Raw genomic sequence first — 20,939 nt, 5'->3', positions numbered from 1 at the left:
AGCAGTAGATAAACAGACTATTTCAAAGTTTCACTGCAAAGAGAAAGATGTGTACTATGAACCAAATAAAAGCATCTGTAAAAATCTCTGAACCGTTTTTGAATTGTGTGACAGATTTAGATCTGACAGTTTCTGACAGTATGTCACTTGAAATATTTGTTGAATTTGAACATTTTGTTCTCTGTGTTTTCTCTTTTATCTGTTTTCTGGAGAAAAGCATTTTTAAGGATCTGCATCACTATCGTGTATTATGTTTGTTTGAAGTTAGTGTATTTATGTTTGCGTTACTACTTAGAGAAGTAAGCCAATACATTTATGAAAAACCTCGTTACCAAATGTTTTACACGCAGGAAAACCTGACTTACTCAATAAACGTGGCTTGTATTTTTGCTTCTTTAGTCAGTGGGGACACCCTCGTTGCCTGGCAGACATGACTCAGGGATTCAACTTTCAAGCAGCGCTAGGGTGCTCCCAGGCTTAGCGCATGCGCGTTCAAAGAAATCCATTATCATGTCAAAGCATAGAAATGAAACTGTTCCTCTGAAAACTACCTGATGAAGTTGTGAACGAACAGGTAAATGTAAACGGTCTTTTCGCGGTATGATAATCTCTCTGAAGCCCTCGCGGGCAGATACAGAAGTAGTTTCCATCTTGTTTATAAATTAACTTTTAGACTTAAGAGCCGACAGACATGGTTGGCTAGCAGCTAGCTGGGCTAACGTCACCGTTGTTTGGCAGCTCGTTTTCGCAGCCTGTTCGGGAGCCACCTGACAACCGCTCACATGATTTCAACAACTACTGCAACCGACATTGATTACAACACCGACATATTTTCTTAAAGTGTACGTGTGTTCGTGTAGGTGAGGTTTGGACCACCGGGGTGTCTCCGAGGGGATATTTCTACAACAAGAAACCAAAACAAACATGTTTGGTAAGAAGAAGAGAGCACCGCAGCCCAAAGGCCAGGGCGCCGCTGCTGCCAAGCAGGTAACAACTCCAGTAAACATAAGGTTGCAAACAGGAGGCTTTCTCTTCAGAAATATGTCAGCGTGGAGACGTTTATTCCCTTACTTCCTGCTTTTAGATGGGTCTGTTTGTAGACCTGAACCCCGAGGAGATGATGATGGGCATGGACGGAAACCTGGACGACCCGGATTTGGAGGCGGAACTTGCTGCTATTACTGGAAAAAAGGCTGCTGCAGGAGGAAAAGCCAGGCAGAAGGGGAAAAGTGAGTGCAGTAGTTATAACTTAAAGTTCTGAAAACCCCACCTCCACACGCACCCTTCTACACATGTGGTAGGTACAGCTAACATTTGCTGTCATTTAAGCGCTGCACTCACAGTCTCAGGCTACATCCACACAAATGCAGTCACCATCCAGGTGTGTGTTTTAGCAGTTTCGAACATAACCTCCGAATTTACTAATTTGCCTTTAGACATGATTCACAAGATCATGCAACTACACTTTATGTGTCAGTGTAAACAGGAAGCAGAGGGTTTGTTGGTTGGTAGAGCTGCTTAATTATAGCTGTTATTGTGGTCAGTATTGAGATCACTCACAGCCTTTGTAATTTTGTATATTTAGTGAACTGATTTTAACAGTGGATTCCTTTGTACTCTGTAATGTTTTCTTACTACAACCCTCATTCATCCAGTCACACTCTGATGGATGTTCAGTGTCTTTCCAAAGGATAGCCACCAATCTACCAATTAGTTAAATCTAACTCCAGTGCCACAGCCATCCCAAATATTAAAAATAAATTACCTGAAAGCATGCTGCAGCCCAGCAGGAAGTGGGTTTTGAGCGGAAGCGGACATTGTTATTGCTAATATAATTTGATTATTTGTGCAGATTTGCTATGCAGGAAGACCATTAGGTACCAAAAGTATGGTCAGAGATTTCTTTGCTTGGACTAGCAGTGTGTTGTCATATGGAGGCATTGCAAAGTAAATTCATTTTTGTGGCTTGTTAGACAGAATCAGGGAAGAAAGATATAGTAAAAGTTCCCTCTCTTGCCCACTGTCACACACACTGTCACCTGACGGGACTCTTAATGAATGAATAAAGAATAAAGGTATAGCAGGAACGCAGTACTCAGAGATAAAATCAGAGTTTGTTGAAGAAAAACTGTCAGTGAGCATGTTAGGTGCACAGACTTTGTTAGTCTGGAAGCTCACTCAGCGTGTAAGTTAGCTCTCTTTTTGCAGCAAAAACTCAAAGCTTCTAAAGTCGGGGTTTAGATCTCCTGAGTTGATGTCCCGAGTTGTCCTGAATATGGTCAACACCATAGATAGTGTAAAGATGAATGTAGGCCAAAAAAAAAGCTACTCAGTAGTAACTATTCATAGAAGCCAAGACTGTTTTTTTGTACCAGGCTATAAGCAAACCTTTTAATGCAGTAAATGTGAACATTTTAAGTAGAAATCTGGGGATTTACATGCCTCCAGAAACTGCAGTTTGTAGCACTTCAGCATCATTTTTTAGTTCTGGAGGTTGCCACCTTAGCCACCACAAATGTGTATATAAATAATTTGACTTAGACCTCGTTAAGACAACACAAGTACGGTCCATAGTTGGGATGTGCTAGAAGTAGAATTTAAATTTAAGTTTTAGTTTTGACTTCCGACAATTATTAAAACCAGATACTTGAGATATAACAATTATTGTGCCACATTTTTATTTCCAACAATTAGTACATCCCTTTCCTCCATAAGTGTCTAACTTCACCTCCTTAACAGACTGCAGCAGGTTTAGTTCATCTAAATATAATTAATGGTAAAAGAAATAAAATGAAATATGTTTTTTTCTAAAGTTTAATGAATCAACCAGTTTTTTTCTCAAAGTCTGTGAGTAATTGTGTCACTCCTGATTTTATTAAATAATTAGGATTATACCGGAATTAAGCAGCTGTACTTCACAGTCCATAAAGTGCAAAAAAACAACAACACACCAGAGAGGGTATTCCCACTTGAAGATAGTGGTAGAAAGAAACAGACTATACCAGTGGGAGAGGATTGTTTATGTACAACAGTGAATCATTTAGCCTATCACAGCTAAATGTAAAAATATCAGCGAAACCACTGAAACAGTTTCAACAATCTTTGCTGTGCTCTCCCCAAACACGACCGAGTCTTTCACTTCTAAGTGTATTTTAGAGGTTTAAGTCAAGAGTGTGAACTCGATTTAACTTTAACAGCTGAATAGTACCTCGTAAATGGTAAATGGCCTGTATTTCTACAGCACTTTTCTAGTCCCTAAGGACCCCAAAGCGCTTTACACAACCTGTCATCCACCCATTCACACACACATTCACACACTGGTGATGGCAAGCTACATTGTAGCCACAGCCGCCCTGGGGCGCACTGACAGAGAAAAGATGATCTTCAAGTTTTAGGTTTATAAAACTTTTTTGTGAGAATGCTCTCTTTCATTTGGAGACTTTGACTGTTGGCTGAGTCTAGTGAATGTGTGATAATTATTCCCCGGACAATCACTCTTTGTGAATTCTTTGTTTTAGAAGATTTCATCCACACTGCATTGCTTCATTTGTTCTGCTTATAATGTGAATTCATGACACCTTGATTGTGTTGTAGGTCCCCTACCCATGGAAGATATCGCAAGAATGGCAGACGAGTGTATGAAGGACCTGGATGATGATGATGACGACAATGTCGAAGACGATGAAGACCTGTTGGTTAGTGTTTAAATAACCTGCTCTGTTTGATCCATTCCTAAACTTTAGGCAAGGCCAGCAAGCAATCAGAAATCTAGGCTGATGTGTTTATTTTATAACTTGGTATGTTTTCAGTGCACACCAGAGCTTTAAAACTGTAAACTGCATAGATTTAAAGATGAAAGGCTACTGAGTGCAGTGATAAAGTCCCATGCATGGCAGAGACGTGGAAATGACTTTCCAGCCTAATCAAAGCGAGCTTGGATATTGTTGGTGATCAAAAGTCTACAAATACATTGACCAGTCTGGTTTAAGTTTTAGGTCACTTTATTCCATCCTTTCAGAATGATGTGGCTCACTAACCCAATAATCGTGCTTCGTGTTAGATTCCTTAGGAGTCATGGTTTCCAGTTCCTTGTAGCGGTGTTTTAACAAATGCACAATTACACCAACTGGCCACTTTCGCGGCTAAACCTGTTCCACCGCTCTTTAATACAAATATTTAATCAGCCAATCACATGCCTCAACTCAGTGCATTTAGGCATGTTGACATGGTCAGCAAAATTTGCTGAAGTTCAAGCATGAGCGTCAGAATGAAGAAGAAAGGTGATTTAAGTGACTTTAGAAACTGCTCCATTGGGATTTTCCTCATGCAACCATCTCTGGGCTTTACAGAGAATGGTTTGAAAAAGAGAAACTCTCCAGCGAGTGGCAGTTCACTTTGGGGTCCTTAGTGTCCATGGTGCACTGCTTGAATGCCACAGCCTACCTAAATGTTGTTGCTGGTAATTTCTGACCATCTTTATGACCACAGTGTAGCTTCTGATGGCTGCTTCCAGCAGGATATTATCCCCTATCACAAAAACTCAAATGAGCTCAAACTGGTTTCCTGAGTATGACAGCAAGTTCACTGTTCTCAAATTGCCTCCACAGTCAGCGGATCCCAATCCAATAGACCGCCTTTGGGTTGTGGCGGAAAGGGAGATTCATATGGATGTGCATCCTGCATATCTACAGTAACTGTTCCATGCTGTCATCTCAGTATGGGCTGAGAATTTCCGAGGAATGTTTCCAGCACTTTGTTGAATCTAAGTAACTAAGAATTAAAGCATTTCTTCAGACAAAAGAGGGTCAACCTGGAACTAGGTGTACTTAATGAAATGTCCGTTGAGTGTATAGTAGTCAGAAAGTGATCTGTAGCCAAAAAAGATGACGTTCCTTTGGCAAATGTGTGCTTTTTCTAAGTCACTGCTCATCTTGTTAACCCTGAAAAACTGGAACAGAACAGCATTTTACTCATATTAACTCACAGTCACTATCAACTGACTCCATGAACTAAAACCAATAAAAACAAATAAATAAATTCACTCTGGCCTCTCTGTGCCCGTCAGTTTTATAGCTCACACAGTAATCATGGTGTTATTAAGCTGTAAATTACAGTTGGTTTGTTTTTTTTTTTATGTTCTGCACTTTCTGCTTCGCAGTATTTCCATTTATCAAACAACAGATGGAAAGCGTGACTCCCACTCGCTGCTTCTGAAATCCAGCTCTGTGTGTGCACAGAGAAAGCTTACTGTTGATCGGTTGCATTTTTTCTCTCCCCCCTCTATCAGGCAGAGCTACAGGAAGTGGTGGGTGAGGAGGAAGCTGAGGATGTTTCCTCCACATCCTCTGCCCCTGCTGAATCTTCTAAGGGTGAAACACCAGAGTCCCCAGCGGCACAGGTACAATACACGCTGCTTCTGCCAAACTTGAAACTGACACCATCAACATGTTTGTCAAATGGGAGATTTTTTTGCCTGTTGCCAGTAACTGAAAAGAAAGGGAAAGGAAACATCCTACCTGTTGAGGTTTTATAAAACTTGCCGCCTATTTTTTTTTAATATGAAATCAAAGATCTTTTAAACTTTTACACAAACAACAGTTGTTCAACTGGCACGTGATCAGCTTCTGTTGACTAGATGCAGTTGAGGTAAATTATTTTCATTCCTTCTAGTAAGTCTGACTTCATTCCTGGTGATGTTTTTCCTCACATCTGCATTTTAGTGTCTTTTAAAAACTTTGGATGCTTAAAGTGCCTCGAATTTTAAGTATATGATTAAGGTTAAGATGTAGATGGACAGAAACTGAAAAATATGTTGTTTATGTCAACATGTTTTGCACAGTGAGTCATTTCTTCCTTTAACCAGATGTTTCCAGCTGCTTCTTAGGTTGTTTTGGTCTCACACTCGTAGGAGGAAGTAAAAGTCTCTGCGGCAGCCCCCGGCAGCCTCCAACACACCCTGGAGGAGAGGTTGGCAATGTACAAGACAGCCCTGCAGAACGCCAAGACAGCAGGGGAGTCCTCAAAAGCCAGGAGATATGATCGTGGTCTGAAGGTACGACATGCAGACGGCATGAATTTACACCAAGCTGTTCGTTATGTCACAGTCAGAAGATGCAATTTTGGTTCGCATTTCTTAAAACACCTTATGTAAAAGATTTTCATCTCTTTCTTACTCCTGCCCATAAAACCTCTTGGTCATTGTTTACACTTGTGAGTCTTAAGTGATTAGATTTCTGCGATGAACGCTTTTTATTACACATGATGGCGTCTTTGTTGACTTTATGAATTTATGGTTTCTCACACAGACGTTGGAGTCAATGTTGGGTGCTGTGAAAAAAGGAAGGCCTGTAAATGAGGCAGAGATCCCGCCGCCTGTTGCCACCGGAGCCCCCAGCGCTGCCCCGCGACCAGCTGTGCCTGCGAGGCCTGCCCCCCCTGTACCATCGCCACCTCAGCCCTCTCAGTCACGGGAGTCGGAGGCCACATCACCACAGTCACCTGCCGCGCCCGATGTCATCACACCCAGCAGCGAGGAGGAGCAATCGTCTTCTGCTGCTCTATCCACTCTGAGCAGCCTCCCATCTCCTCAGGAGCAAACCGATGAGGAAGCTGCTGACGTTTCACAATCAGATGGTCAGTTTCTCTTGAGTTGCACATTAGACCGTTTTTTTTCTTTGCTCAGAATTGGCATGGAGACTACAGCTATAGGCATAATTGAGCTGCACAGTAAAAGCAATCTGTCTGTGTTAGAATATCTGTTACGCTTGACGCCGATTATCAAAACGAGTCAGATTAAACTGACCAGAGAACAGTGACAAGTAGATGTTTTTAATCTTCCAATCGATGAAAAAAACCCCGTCTTCATCAAAATTTTTTATTATATTTTTATTATTTATGTATTATGTAAAGACCTCTCAACTATTAAACAGGCTATATAAAGTGACCACCAACACATTTTAGGTTTAGATTTTATTTTTATCTGTATTTTAGCACGCTATGATGCATTTGATCATGTGTAGTAATGGTTTGCACACATTTGAGTTTGGATCGGAGGGAAGCTGATGACTGATATAGCTGAGGCGAATCTGTCGTCTTCTCCCTCCTCATTATTGCGATGAATGAGGCCTTTCACTGTGGGAATTGACATCTGATTTGTCCGGTGAACCCTCAGCCAACAAGGCCACCAAGAAGATGCTTTTGGAGAGACAGCAAGAGTACAAGATGGCAGCGCTGAGAGCCAAGAAGCAAGGAGACGTGGAGCAAGCTAAGCTTTACTTCAAGACCAGCAAGGTGAGTCAGAGACCGGCAGCTATGAGTGATGTGTTCAAAATGAAGTGACAGATAACCAGCAGACTGAATTGTGGTCTGACAGGTCTGTTGTAGATGGTTTAAAAACATTTTCAATGTGATGTTTTTATATTAAATCAGATAAAAGGATTTCAGACAGAAACATGTAGCCATTTGTCACGTCTTTGTAAGAAATTGTGTATTTTCTGGCCTTCAACAGTGTAATTCAAAACGGTGTTTCTGTTTCCTGTTTAGCGTGTTTGTGTCTGTGTGTATACACAGAATGAAGCCTTTTTCCGATGAGAAGTGCAGCAATGTTTCTGAGCAGAGGAAGTTTCTTCTGTAGGAATGTTGTAAAAGCTGCATTTTTGATAATAGATACCGTGTGTCTGTTTTCAACATGATGTCTCACAGGATTATTTTTAAGAAAAATCTAATACTTACCTTTACCAAACAGGAATTGGTTCCTTTTTATTTTTTTTCTGTTATTAACTTTTTGGTGTCTATTTGGATCTGGGAACATTTTGAGATGGGGGAGCAAAACTGGAATTAAATTCTTCTCAAATAAATGGTTTTTTTTCCTCAAAAAACATGAAGAATTTGATTAATTAATCCAGATATCTTTTTGAAATCAGAGCCTTCATGAGGCGCGTATCCTCACACTGCTCTTGTTCTCTTTGTTTTGCTCTTTAAACTTGTATCACCAGCTGTTTTCTTTGTTATCAGGCATGATCAGATTAAATGATTTCGAGTGAACATAACTTGAAATGTGGCAATGTGGGATTTTCAAATCGATAGATATCATAGATGTACATGCTGGTGGCCTTGTACATTTGGTGACAAGGGAAAGCTCAGAGGTCAGGTTTACTGAAAATCTTTTGAAAGTCAGTTGATGTGTTTAAATAGACCTTTGAGAAATAACAGCCAATGAAGTATAATCACTGTTTGGTCGTGTATGCTGCCATGATTAAGGTGATTAGAGGGCGTGATTATGGCTTCTGGTGAGGTGGGTGTTTCAGGACAGCTGTTCTCTAACTTTTACTTCCAGGTGCCACCTAAAGATTGTACTACAGCAGGGTGGCACCATTTTCAAGAATATGTTGATTTACTTTAAATGCTACAAACCAAAATAGAACGAAAAGTAACATCCACAGCTAAGAATTCAGAACAAAAACGTTGTGGTTTACCACCAACAACTGTTCTTCTTTTTAGTGGGAAATTTGAGTCATCTAAAGTTTTCAGCCTTAAACAAACTGATGTCCACTAATGCTTGGTCATTTTATTATACAGTAATTATATTTTTCTGAACATTAGCTTTATTTCCTTCCTGATACACCCCTGGAGTATCTCAGAAAGTTCATTCTGTTTATCTGTACGCAGCGTTTTCAGGGGAAGAAACATTTAATTTCTTTGATTACTGTGATGACTGATGAAATGTTTCTTCTCCCGAAAACACTGCATCCATACAAACTTTCTGGGATTGCCTCACCAGAATTATTGAGCATGCATCAAATCTTGTAGAGTTAACAAACACGGTAAAAAAAGAAAAAGCATTCTGTTATCCTCTGTACATTCATCGCTCGTGTCTGATTTGATTTCCAGTGCTGTAAGATTTAGAAAACATTTATTTGAATCTAGAGTTAAAATAGTAGCATAGTACTGCACGTTGTTATCCCCACACTGTGTTGCTGCACAGTCTGTTGGCAGGGTTTCTCTCTGAAGAATGTGAAACATGCCAAAAATGTGGATCCTCACAAAGACCATCATTATGTTTGACCTTTTTTTTCTTTTAAATTTGATCCAGAGTTTCGATGCAGCGATCGAGGCGTTGGAAAAAGGACAGTCAGTGGATCTGAGTGGCCTTCCTTCACCTCCAGGACAGGGTGAGAAACACTAGCGTCAAATTTCAGTTTTGTTATGATGAACACACCAAGGAACTGGCACCAGTGGTTCAAGTACAGTAAAAGCAATCAGTCTGTGTTGTCTTAATTGGTTAGAAATCTGCTATCCTGTTACGTTAGGGTTATTATAGGCCATTGTTCATCTTATACTGGGCCTTAGAGCAGAACCTCAGTTATAACTCCTCTCCTTTTAAGCCAACTTTCTTCTCATTGGCTGCCTGTTGCAAACAGAAGGCCTGAACAGCAGATGGGCGGGGCTTGTTCAGCTGGGATGTTTTGGTGAGATTATTCAAAAATGTAACATCCAAGGCTAAACTGCATCTCCCTCCAAGCTTTATTTTCCACGTCAGTATGGTGAATATTTGTTTGGCACAGGCAGTAATAAACTTTTCTGTTTAGTACTTACCTTAAGTGTTTTGTGTCAGCATTACAAATGATTGAAAAAGTATCTTTTTCATCTGATATTCTGTGTGTGTGTGCTGTTGCAGGGGTTGTCATGTTTAATGTGGACATTAAACATGACAGAAAATGTAAATAATGAGGTCAGAGTATGCACAAATAATCAACCTGAGACAAAAGCTCAGACCTGACATTCAGTTTCAGTCAGTTCTTCGGTGTACTGCTTCATAGGCCATCATCTACATGTTTACCATCACCAGGGGGCAATGTCAAAAATATGTGGAACAACCGGTCTGTGGAGTACTCATGCATGTGCCGTTTCTGGTCCTTCAACCAGCCAAAGGGGGAGAACCAAAGTTAAAATGTGCTTTTCAAAACAATGAAAACCGTCTGCCATGGCCGTCACCTGTGCTTGGCATGTCACTTTTTTGAACACTGATTGTTTTCTTTCACGTCTCCCCCTCCTGGTTAACTCTCCTGTCACTCCTTTTCCCGCAAAGGGATGACTCCAGACAAAAACTGCATCCTTTACTTTGTGTAGCTAAATACCTACACAAATGGGTAATAACACATTACCATGAATTCTAAGGGGTGTACACCTCTATGTACACCAGCACCATAGTTCAACTTTAAGCTATAACACACTAAACGGGGGTATGTATGTAGTCACATTAATTATGCATCTAAAATGCAGTAAACTACTAATAACAAAAGTCGTTTTTTAAAAAAGGACTTTATTCTAGAAACTCAATAGAGATCACACAGATCTTCCACAACTTGTTTTCTGTTTGTTTCAGTTGACTTTGTGTTTTTGTGTTGAATGTCCAGGAGGAAGCTCCGCTCTGGTGGCTGCAGCTCCCGCTGGTCAAAGCACACAGCCGACCCCGCCGGCTGCAGCAGCTCCAGGTAGGAATCATTTTAACAGTCACGTAGTTCTGCTTTCAGCTTATTTCTCTTAAAATACAGCAAATTATATCAGAAGAAAACATGCTGTTTGTTTGGTGACAGCGTTGTATTAATTTACATAAAGATGAGTAGCAGGAAGTGATCCCAAACATGACAGCTCTGATAAACATTCAGCTGTTTGCATTAAAAAGTAAACATTCACAAAATGTCACATGGCTGATGAGATGAGATTTACAGTCCTTATAAGCACCCATGGTTCATTCATAGTGAAATCAATGAGCCTGTGTTGTGAAAAAATGTATAGTATATGTATGTATGAGTTATTAATTAACTGAACAAACATTATACGTGAATTGTGCTTTTAACAGGCACTTCCTTGTACTTTTAAATATAGTAATTCAAAAGATGGAAAAACCACAAATATATGATTTGGAGGTGGTGGGGGACACTGGGTTGTCTGGTAAGGAGTAAAGCTCATATTGCTAGATATTTTTGAGTGGAAAGGCATCTCATAAGGGCAATTAGCCGCTGTGAGGGTGAAAATGGGGGCAGCAACAGGTTGGGGTGACAGTTTACTTGGGCCTTTTGAACCTACATGGTAGCCAGGAGCGCAGCAGAGAGCTGCAGCTGATAAACGAATGACACCAGGTCCCTCAGAGATATGGAGACAAAAGGAGCTGCAGCAGGTTTTGTAATGGTCCTTTGATCTGTCGACCAAAGGCTCTCTCTCTCTCTCTCTCTCCATCTTGGCTCAAGCTGAACTGAACTGTCATGAGTTTTTAGGAGGATGCAGATGCACCACTATAAAGGAAACAGGTGTGCCTAACTTGTAAAACAAGAGCTTTGTAGCAAAAAGGAGTGTGGAAAAGTAATTTTTTCTTCCAGATTATTATTATTATTATTATTATTATTTTCATCATTGCTACGAATCAAAATAATAACTCTATTTTATATCTGATCATTTTTCCTGCACCAACCGAGAGACATTTGCATCTTTGACACGTCCATATTGTCTCTGTACTCAATCAGATAAAGCTACTGCCTCGTTCACGGGGTCGCTACAGTTTCTGGTCGCTAGATTCTGGTTGATTTTTTTTTTTTTCTTTCTTTCAGCCCCTTCAGCTCCTAAAGATGTGCTGGAGGCTCTCGAGCAGAGACGAGCCAAGTACACGGAGGCGTCTGCACAGGCCAAGGCCAGCGGAGACGACCGCAAGGCCCGAATGCACGACCGTATTGCCAAGGTAACAGGAGAAACTTCTGAAGTCTGTCCTTACAGTCAAAGTGCTCTGTTACTAAAGCTTTGTCACATTCGTCCTCTCTGACATAGACACAGCGTTTTATTTTTCATGCAGTCTTGGGTCGTTTCCACACATGAACTGCACACTTTGAACAGAATCAGAACGGGATTTGTTCCACAATTATTCTTCTTCACATCGAGCACAGAGCAAGACTTGGATTACTTGAAGTATTGTTTGTTTGTAGATGAGGCGAATGCCTGAAAAGAAAGCGCTGGAGGCAACATACTAAGCTAATTAAGCTAATTACAAAGAGATTTATATGTGATCCAGCTGCGAAGGACATTTGTGTTCTTACGTGCTCCTCTGTCGGGTAAAAAGTTCTGGAAATGTTCAGGATTGTACTGGATGAGTGAAAACGGGCCTGCTCCAAAATGTGAGACAGACCATCCTCTTTCCCTTTTTTGTTGAAGCTTGGATTTGTTTGTGTCTAAGACTTTAAAATCTCGAATAATTATGTGGGTATGAGTAAATTAAACGAGGCAGTAAATTAAAGTGACAGACATAATAATAAAGGCATAGACTCCCAGCACTTAGCATCGGCAAACTTCTACGTTTACCCCCCGATGAGAGGATTGGCTCTGCTGCTAACTTATTTTTAAACTCCCGCCTCCTGCAGCAATACCAGAGCGCCATCCGAGCTCACAAAGCAGGAAAAGCAGTCAACTTTGACGAGCTGCCGGTTCCCCCTGGTGAGATACATGTTTTTTATTTTTCCAAGTGAAATTTAACTCTATAAAGCCCAATTATATTTATGTGCTCAGTTCTGTAGTGCAGGATTACTTTGTATACTTTTATTATTGCTGCAGCACAAATACATGGACATTTCTTTTTTCTGCTAAGCTGAAAAGGTCAGTGAACACCTTTTCTTACAGGCTTTCCTCCGATCCCTGGCCAGAAGGCAGTGGGAGCTGAGCAGGGGATTGTTGCTGCTCTGGAGGCAGCTAATAAGCTTGCCTCTAGTGATGCTGCTGAAGTTGCAGATGAGGAAGAGGATGAGGCAAAGGAAGAATTGGTAGGATCACAGAATTACAAGGTAATTAAATATTTGGTTCCTGTGGAAAAATTGACTGTAGTGTTTTGTCTGTGTAGGCAAAGCCTGCTGCTCCTGAAGAGCCAAAGAAGCCCACTTTAGACATTCCCACAGCAGGTCACGAACAGAAGAGGACTCCGTCAGCTTCACCTGACAGGACAACCATCGGAGAAGGACTCTCACAAACAGGTAAGACACAAGAGTTTAAGTCTGAAGGATATAAGACATCCTCTGAAAACCCAGAGACTCCTTTGGCTCCTGAGAAACTCTTTAACAGAACATCCTCTCAACTCGTACTGAAAAAGTTTTAGACGAGGTAGATGGAGAGAAGTACTGACTGACTGAAGAACCTAGGGGCTCATTACAGATCTATAAACTATTTCGCTTTGTGTCTGTTCTGTCTTCATTTTCCAGCTGTTCAGCAGCTGGAGTTCTTGGAGGGTCGAAAGAAGCAATACATGAAGGCTGCGCTGCAGGCGAAGCAGAAAAATGATATGGAGCAGGCAAAGATTTTTCTCCGCACCGCCAAGAGCTTCGAGCCCATGATCGAGGCGGCACGCAGCGGCAAAACTGTGGACATCAGCACGGTGAGCAGACAGTGGATCTACGCTTCATATCTGGATTAACCAAAACCTGCTTACAGTTAAAAATAGGCTTCATTCAGGTTGTAGATTACAAGGTCTGAGAACAGGTTCAGAAAAACCAAAAGTTTTTTTCACGTGCACCTCTAGAACATCTTTAATGTTTGCTGGTTTTAAATCTGTCAGCAGAAGTCCTGTTGTCTGTCCTTCTGTGATAAGCGCTGCACCTGCTCCAGCGTGCCAAAACCAAGATCATTCAGTTTGGTTCTCTGAACCACCACAGAGTTAATTACTGCTCTTTAGAAGCTAGTCACAGAAAGTCCACTCAGTTTTTCTGTTTATTAAAAACTGAAATGTGGGCTGGAATCGTTCAACTGTGTTTTCATTTTGGAGCCGTAGAAGATGTTGCAGGGAGGCAAATTTGATAAAAAGGGCAGGTGGTCAGGAAATACTGCGTTGGCATCTGGTGATGAAACATCTGGACTGTGGTGAAAGCCACAGTCCAGATGTTTCTGCCTAATACCCTCCCTTAGACACCGCAGGATGTTGCTTGTGTGGACAGTCTCACACTGGGGCACCATTCCTCAGTGCAAAACCTGATCAATGTTGATAAGTTGGAGAAAGAAATGAAGAGCATGTTTCCTGTCTTGCTCTTCATCTTCAGTGCTGCCTTTGCTATTAAAAAACCTGACTTCCAGGAAAAGATCTAAAAACGGCAGCTGTGATGAAAATGGTCCTTAGGTGCTCAGTAAGATCAGCCTGATTCAGATTATTTTTTGAGAAACACAATTTAAAGTTAGATAAAATGACTAAGTGAGAAAGTTAGTTCTGAATGTGCCTTGATGGAGTTACGTTGATGTTTGTTGTTGAAATTTCATTGTGTTTTATGTAAGAATTAGGTTGAAGCTGCAAAACACAAGATAACAATTTTTTTCTAAAAACTTGCATGTTATATGACAGGCTTTAGAAGGCTTTAGATATTTAAATCTGACTCCCAAAACAAGTTTTTGGCCAGTACAGTTAAATTATACGCACGCACAGGAGAGAAGAGGGTTATCAGCAGTTTGTTTAAATGATCCGATTTAAGATAAAATAAGAAATGTTATTTATCACTAAAGTTTGGAAAATTTGTCTGTGAAGGTTCTCAGTCATCCAGTTCATTGTAGACTAAGGAGCTTGGAAAGAAAAGCGTCTTGACTTCTTTAAGTTTCCTTGAAGACGTTTCACCTCTCATCCGAGAAGCTTCTTCAGTTCTAAGAGCAACTGGTGGAGAGTCCGAGATTTTAAGCTTGGCTCGTGTGATTAGGTAGACGATCAATAGGGGATCCATGACCCTCTTGGGGGACATTCCCATAGGGCTTAAAATCTCGGACTCTCCACCAGTTACTCTTACAACTGAAGAAGCTTCTCGGATGAGAGGTGAAACGTCTTCAAGGAAACTTAAAGAAGTCAAGATGCTTTTCTTTCCAAGTTCCTTTGGAAAATTTGGTGTTACAGCAATTATAAACACAACTAATAACAAACTAAAGCAATAATAATAAAGTAAAACAGAAAAAAAATAGCTCAAGAGCTCAAATAAACAAAAATAAAGTAGGTCAATAAACAAATATATAAACCAAATAAAAAAACAAGGCTATCAAGTGATGCTAAACATGCTGTTTAAAAAAATATCTTGGTAAAATATAGAGAGAATAAATAATTAATTTTATTTAAAAGATGGCCTACTAAATAAAATGTGGCAAAAAAAACAAAAAAACAAAGAAAGGAAATGTCAGGTGACATTAATGTGTCTCTGCACACATGTGGTGTAAAGTGTTATGAACAGTGTATGGTTGAAATTAAGCTGCTGAGATGAGACTATAGAGAAAGCTCACCCACACTGATGTGTTGTGTTGAGTGTCTGCATTCGGAGCCACAAACACAGGCTAAAAATGCTCTCTCTCTCTCTCTGCCTGCAGGTGCCGTCGCCTCCTGGTGACGAAGACGAAGACTTCATCCTGGTTCACCACAGCGACGTGCAGATCTCAGAGAAAGCCGAGGAAGTTTACACGCAGCTGGCCAAGATCCTGAAAGAGCAGCACGAGGTAAAACCGCAGCAGAGTCTTTATAAAAAGTTCTTTTTGAAATTTAACGGAATTAAATTTTTCTTCGGCCAAATTCTACAGATTATTTGTGATTTTAAATAAATGTGTTTATGCCTTTTAAACTATTAACAAGATTTCCCCTCAGAAGAAACTTTTCAGCTCTCTGATATGTTTGTTTATGAATAATTTCTGCTGCCAGAAACAGATTTTCTGCCTCTGATTTCTCCAAACTGTGACCCTCTGTGACCCTTTCTCCTGGCTTTCTTCCTTTATTTAGAAATGTTTAACTTACTCCGAGCAGTTCAAACACCTGGGAAACGTCACTGAAACAACAAAGTAAGCTTCCTCGTCACCTACAGAGATTTACATTTAAACTCTAAATTAATTGTTGAATGGTTGATGACATGAAACATGAAAAGGTTTTATTCCTTTTTTTCATGTTTTTTTTTTTTTTAGGTTTGAGAAAATGGCTGAAAGCTGTAAGAAGAGTATGGAAGTCTTGAAGTTGGCTCAGTCGAGGGGTCTGCCTCCTCCTAAACATCATTTTGAGGAGAAGTCATTTCGCATAGCCAAGTGGGAACATTTGCCATCAATTCTTTACTCCTGCTGAGTTATTCATTAGTTATAAAGTTAGCAAATAATCTGCTTCCATTTATTTTAATAGACGGTTCATATATTAAAGGGGTAGTAAATAATTTCATACATGCCTTCATCTTTTGCTTGCACTAAACAAATTTTAGAGAAAAGCAGTTTTCTATATGTTTCTAAAAGTGTATACAACATAATTTCACTGAGTGACTGGTGCAGTTTTCTTAGTGTTTACACTTGAAGCAGATACAATAAATCACTCAACTTTCTCCCTGCTTTTTTTCCTGTTGTTGTTTTCAGGATATTTCCAGAGCTGAGCAGCACTGACATGGTTGTTATTATCGTAAAAGGGATGAATCTTCCTGCTCCTAGCGGTAAAAATCTGCATTTATCAGTTTTTCCTGTTTTTTGTTTTTCCCCCCCAAGGACGTGTTTATTCAGAATTTAAAAATATTCATATCAGCAATAAAACAGGAGGATGAACAGGGATAAACGGGGAATTCAACTCATAGAACAAACCAGTGATCTTGAATCAGTTACTCAGACTGATTTTCCATAAATCGAGTCGAAGGTCACACCTCAAAGTGGGTAAAAGAAAAGTTTCATGCTTTTTGCTTTTCTTCCTCCTGCAGGAATCCAAGCAAACGATCTGGATGCTTACGTCAAGTTTGAGTTCCCCTATCCAAGCACGGTAAGAGCCTCAAAATCCGTCTTTTTAAAAATTAACACCAGTGAGTGTTTTTGCTTAAGTTTCATCTGCTGTTTTGCTGCCACCAGGAGCAGCCACAGAAACTCAAAACAGCTGTCATCAAGAACACTAACTCCCCAGGTGAGACATGACTCTTGCTTCAGGTGTGCTTTAGTTGTGGGATTTTCTTTTCTAGTTCCAGGGTGTATAAATGTTTCTTTTTCTGTTTTTTTTAAGGACACAAGCATTTTTGCTGTTCAAAACAAACCGAGCCTTATTTTAGGTTCATTTTCATGCGAGATCATTTTGGTTTTAAAGTTGTGGTACTTTTTAAAAACTCTCTTAAGGAGTTGGGTAGAATTCCCTAATATTTCCATGTTGGCTTTATTTGTTGTCCTCTAAACTGCTTCATTTAGCTGAGCGATGTTGACTTTTTTGTTGTCTCTTTTTGTCAGAATACAACCAGAGTTTCAAGCTTCAAATCAGCCGCAATCATCGCGGCTTCAGGAGGGTGGTGACGGCTAAAGGCCTCAAGCTAGAGCTGCTGCACAAAGGGTGAGTCCCAGGAGCTGCTGGTCGGACAGCATGCGACACGTAGTGAGTATTTAAAATGTGCTGTGAGAACTTTTCGAGCAGCTGCTGGCTATTTAGTCATTAGCATGTTACAACAATGGGACTTTGACACAAGAAGGGCTGTAATTGTACCTGTTTATTTCAGATAAATGTGAGAAATTAGTCAAATCAGTCGTGCTAGTGGGTGTTTACTGTGAGGGATTACTGGTGATGTTTCAATATGCTGCAAAAAAGAAGATCTGAAAGTGGGAACGCATAATAACCAGAATCTCTGATGGGAGTCTTCAGGTTTAGTTTCTTATCACAGTGTAATTATATAAATGTGTCAGCCGGCTCTGCTGGTGTTTGCTGTGTGGGCTTAAGATCAGGGTAGTTTTTAGAAAGCTTTTAGAAGGAAGAAGTGCAGATTAACAGAGAGAATAAAAATGACACACATGCTGAATGAGCAGATGTTCAGAAACCAGATGATCCTACATGTTAAATGATGTCTTGTTTATTTTGGCATCACAGTTTTTCTATAGAGAGGTTTTCTATTTCAGTGGATGTTGAATGGGTTGCCAATGACTTGGTAGATGTTTAGAGGTTAAACCTTGATTTTTCTTATTTCACACACGCTGTCCTTAGCTGTGGCTCATCAGTGTAACCGTGTCTGTCGTCTCACAGCGGTTTCTTACGGAGCGACAAGCCGATCGGAACAGCCCTGCTGAAGCTGGACAAGCTGGAGTCACACAGTGAAATCAGGGAGATTGTCGAGGTGAATGACATTCAGTTTGAAAGGATAAGGAGATTGATCTGTGGTGTTTAAGTTAATTCGTTAAGACAGAAATCAGGAGGCCGTTTGTCTGAGAGGGTTAAGATGTGATCACGGTGTTTCGTGTGCCAGGTGATGGACGGACGGAAACCCACAGGGGGTCGCATTGAAGTGAAGGTCAGACTGCGGGAGCCTCTTAGCGGTCAGGACATGCAGACCAGCACGGAGCGCTGGCTGGTGATCGACCAGTCGCAGGTAACATATAAAGATATGAAAAAGCTCGGTAATTAGAATATGATCAACCCTCAATGACTTCAGCTTTACTTAGAATGGCTTTCTTTAATTTGCTTGCTTTTATAGTTTATTTGCCTTTTTTCTGCTTTTTTAGTTAATTTTACTAATTTGTTGTTAAGGGTTTTTTTTGTTTTGTTTCATATGTTATAAAATTATGGACACACAAGGTTATGTTGGTGGCCAGGTGTGTGTGGTTTTGTAAAATGTTCTCAGAGCTTTACCTGTCCTTTCTTTTTTGGTAGGTTCTTGTTTAGATGTTACTGCAAGACTGAAGATGAAGTGCAAGAAGAAGGTAATTATACGGTTTACATTCACAATCATAGCTAGAAGATGAGCCTGCCATCACAATGTAGGTGAAGAGACTTTTTAGATGCTTTGATTTCTTTTGGTCACCTGTCCCAGATGGATGCCTTAAAATGTGCAACACACTTTTTCAGGTTTGATCCAGTGAATTAGAAGGAAAAAGATCCAACATCCAGAGTACCAATGTTTCTCAGACATTAGGTTGTATAGTTTTGCTGCTGAAATTATGATATATCCTATAATATTGTTGCTCAATGCTACTAATAGGGGGGGGGGAAACAAAAAAAGCTAAATTGGCAACCCCTCAGCCTCAAAGTAGACACAGCCACTGGATCAGTCCCAGAATGCTACATTACATTGAATTATTGCGTTTACAAGATTTTCAGAACACTTGACCTCCAATCTTGACTTTGAGCTCAAGGTCACCAGGATTCAAACTCATCCAAGATTTTTAGGTTATGGCTAGAAAAGTTCATGTCTGCAGTGCATCTACGTTTAATTCCTCCTTGACTGATACTGGTGATGTCTTTGCCCTGCAGATGTAAGGAACTCAATCAAAAACACTCAGAGGGAGAAGAGGAGGAGATGATGAAGGTGGTTTGGGAAGTTCTGAAGACGGTCTGTTGTTCAGTTTGGACTCAGACCTACACGGGTCTTGTAGTATCTTTTGCACATTTGCACGACACACACGCTCCCCTTCACTCAGCAGGAGACACGGAGCTGCCTTATGGAGACGTGAACCTCGTGTCTGCCTCCACCGGAAGGCGATGAGGGCCTCTCTTCGAGATTGAAAAACACTCAGGCAAAGATCACAGCTGCCTAAACTGTTTCCTGATGTGTGGGTCCGGCATGGTGTCCTTTGCGAGTGACAAAGGGGACCGGTGTTGAGTTAAGCTGATCCTGCTGCCTGATGTAACTTTTAGTTAATATATCAAAGAATGTGTAAATAGTCCTTGTGGTATCTAGAACTGCACCTATGCACTAATACCAAAGTAATCACAGTTGCTGTAAAATCCTGCGTATTTGAAAGCCGCCTTTAGCTGCCAAATCTGTTACGATATATACATTTAAATTATATAATCACAGCCTGGGCTGTTGGGAGTTTTCAGTACATTTTCCGCTCAGTTACAGTCTGTTACAGACTTCGGTGTGAAAACGTCAGGCAGATATTGCAGTAGCCACCTCATGTTTATTTAACAGGAAAGTAAGCCAAGAAATGACCAGATTACACAAGGTACGATCGTTATTTTAGAGACCACACATTTCGCATGCGCTGCAAGTCCTCTAATTGTGGTCACTGAACTGCACACTCACCTGCCTGCCGTTTTAGGTGCATTTGACTTGTTTACACTGAATAGCACAAAAACTGGAGACGAATAATGTCACGTGTGAGGAGGAGAGTACACAGGATCATCTTTAAAAAGCATCGTGTAAAGGAACAGAAAGAAAGAAAGATTTAAATGTCAGGAAACTCTAAGCTTAGCCTAGCTTTGCATAAAACTGGAAGGGGGCTGCAAATTGAATCCTGTTTAAAAATACAACTACTAGTTTTTGAAGGTCACAGATGAACACATTTTATATTTATTTCTACCCACTCATTTTGTAGAAGGAGTTTAGGACCTTTAAAAAGACTCACCACTGGCCGTCTCAGTCATTATGCTCAGCTAACCTAACCTGAAGCAAAAGCAGCTCTAGTCTTCTGGTTTTATTCTTTTGACAGCATATGCGGGCCATTCTGGGTGGTTTTTCATAATCCACAGTTCACAATAATTCCTGAATAATTTATTTAGGTGTCGCCCACCAGTTGATTCTGTCTGAAACAAGCTGTTTTAGCTCCTCCCCCTTTATTAAGTCGGTTTCCTTCTGATTGGCTGCCCCTTGCATACACCAGCTTCAAGTTTCTGTGTTTTAGGTATACTGCCCTGATTATTTGAAAGTTTGGCTAGCATGCATATATACATATATACATATATTTATATATATATATAAAAAACAGGAAATAAAAGATAAAACACACTAGCTCCACTTTAAAGTTTTGAGTTCACAGGGAAAAATGTAATACATTTTGAAATTTTAAGGGGTGGAATTTTTTTTCACTTTAGTTTTCAAGATTATGTCAGTTTCTGTAACATCATTGTTATTCAACAAACACCAATCGAATCACATATTTATGTACAGTGCGATGAGGTTAAACCAGCCTTGCAAAGTCGAGCAATGTTTCAAAGGATAAGTCGGAAATTTGGCTCCATTGTTTAT

The 20,939-nt window shown here is 40.3% G+C and overlaps 1 protein-coding gene across 3 annotated transcripts; it reads left to right on the top strand.

Annotated features, from left to right (window-relative positions):
- Nucleotides 1-438: 438 nt before the first annotated feature.
- Nucleotides 439-20,669, top strand: cc2d1b (coiled-coil and C2 domain containing 1B). Of its 3 annotated transcripts, none has more exons than XM_040015699.1 (26): nucleotides 439-574; nucleotides 861-987; nucleotides 1,085-1,229; nucleotides 3,595-3,695; nucleotides 5,288-5,398; nucleotides 5,909-6,052; nucleotides 6,306-6,633; nucleotides 7,172-7,290; nucleotides 9,092-9,170; nucleotides 10,416-10,493; nucleotides 11,616-11,734; nucleotides 12,408-12,480; nucleotides 12,664-12,803; nucleotides 12,881-13,010; nucleotides 13,236-13,408; nucleotides 15,361-15,486; nucleotides 15,764-15,822; nucleotides 15,943-16,059; nucleotides 16,375-16,448; nucleotides 16,707-16,765; nucleotides 16,852-16,903; nucleotides 17,218-17,317; nucleotides 17,999-18,089; nucleotides 18,219-18,341; nucleotides 18,623-18,672; nucleotides 19,223-20,669. In XM_040015699.1, the coding sequence occupies exons 2-25, from the start codon at nucleotides 925-927 to the stop codon at nucleotides 18,632-18,634; spliced, it is 2,616 nt and encodes an 871-aa protein (XP_039871633.1). In that variant the 5' UTR covers nucleotides 439-574; nucleotides 861-924; the 3' UTR covers nucleotides 18,635-18,672; nucleotides 19,223-20,669. The 3 variants fall into 3 exon arrangements, with proteins under 3 accessions (XP_039871633.1, XP_039871626.1, XP_039871643.1); XM_040015692.1 differs by having other exon boundaries at nucleotides 11,607-11,734; XM_040015709.1 differs by lacking the exons at nucleotides 18,219-18,341; nucleotides 18,623-18,672; nucleotides 19,223-20,669 and having other exon boundaries at nucleotides 11,607-11,734; nucleotides 17,218-17,359.
- Nucleotides 20,670-20,939: the final 270 nt, after the last annotated feature.

Source organism: Simochromis diagramma, unplaced genomic scaffold (genome assembly GCF_900408965.1).
Source record: "Simochromis diagramma unplaced genomic scaffold, fSimDia1.1 OVJJ01000205.1, whole genome shotgun sequence".
Lineage (NCBI taxonomy): Eukaryota > Metazoa > Chordata > Actinopteri > Cichliformes > Cichlidae > Simochromis > Simochromis diagramma.
The sequence above is the reverse complement of the archived record's forward strand: the minus strand, read 5'-3'. Positions and strand labels throughout refer to the sequence as shown.

Excerpts from the sequence above, each read along its gene's own strand:
- cc2d1b (XM_040015692.1), top strand. The coding sequence starts at position 925 with ATGTTTGGTAAGAAGAAGAGAGCACCGCAGCCCAAAGGCCAGGGCGCC. Across the intron at positions 13,409-15,360 it reads AAACTGTGGACATCAGCACG|GTGCCGTCGCCTCCTGGTGA; the intron begins GTGAGCAGACAG and ends CTCTGCCTGCAG. Across the intron at positions 17,318-17,998 it reads CTAGAGCTGCTGCACAAAGG|CGGTTTCTTACGGAGCGACA; the intron begins GTGAGTCCCAGG and ends GTCGTCTCACAG.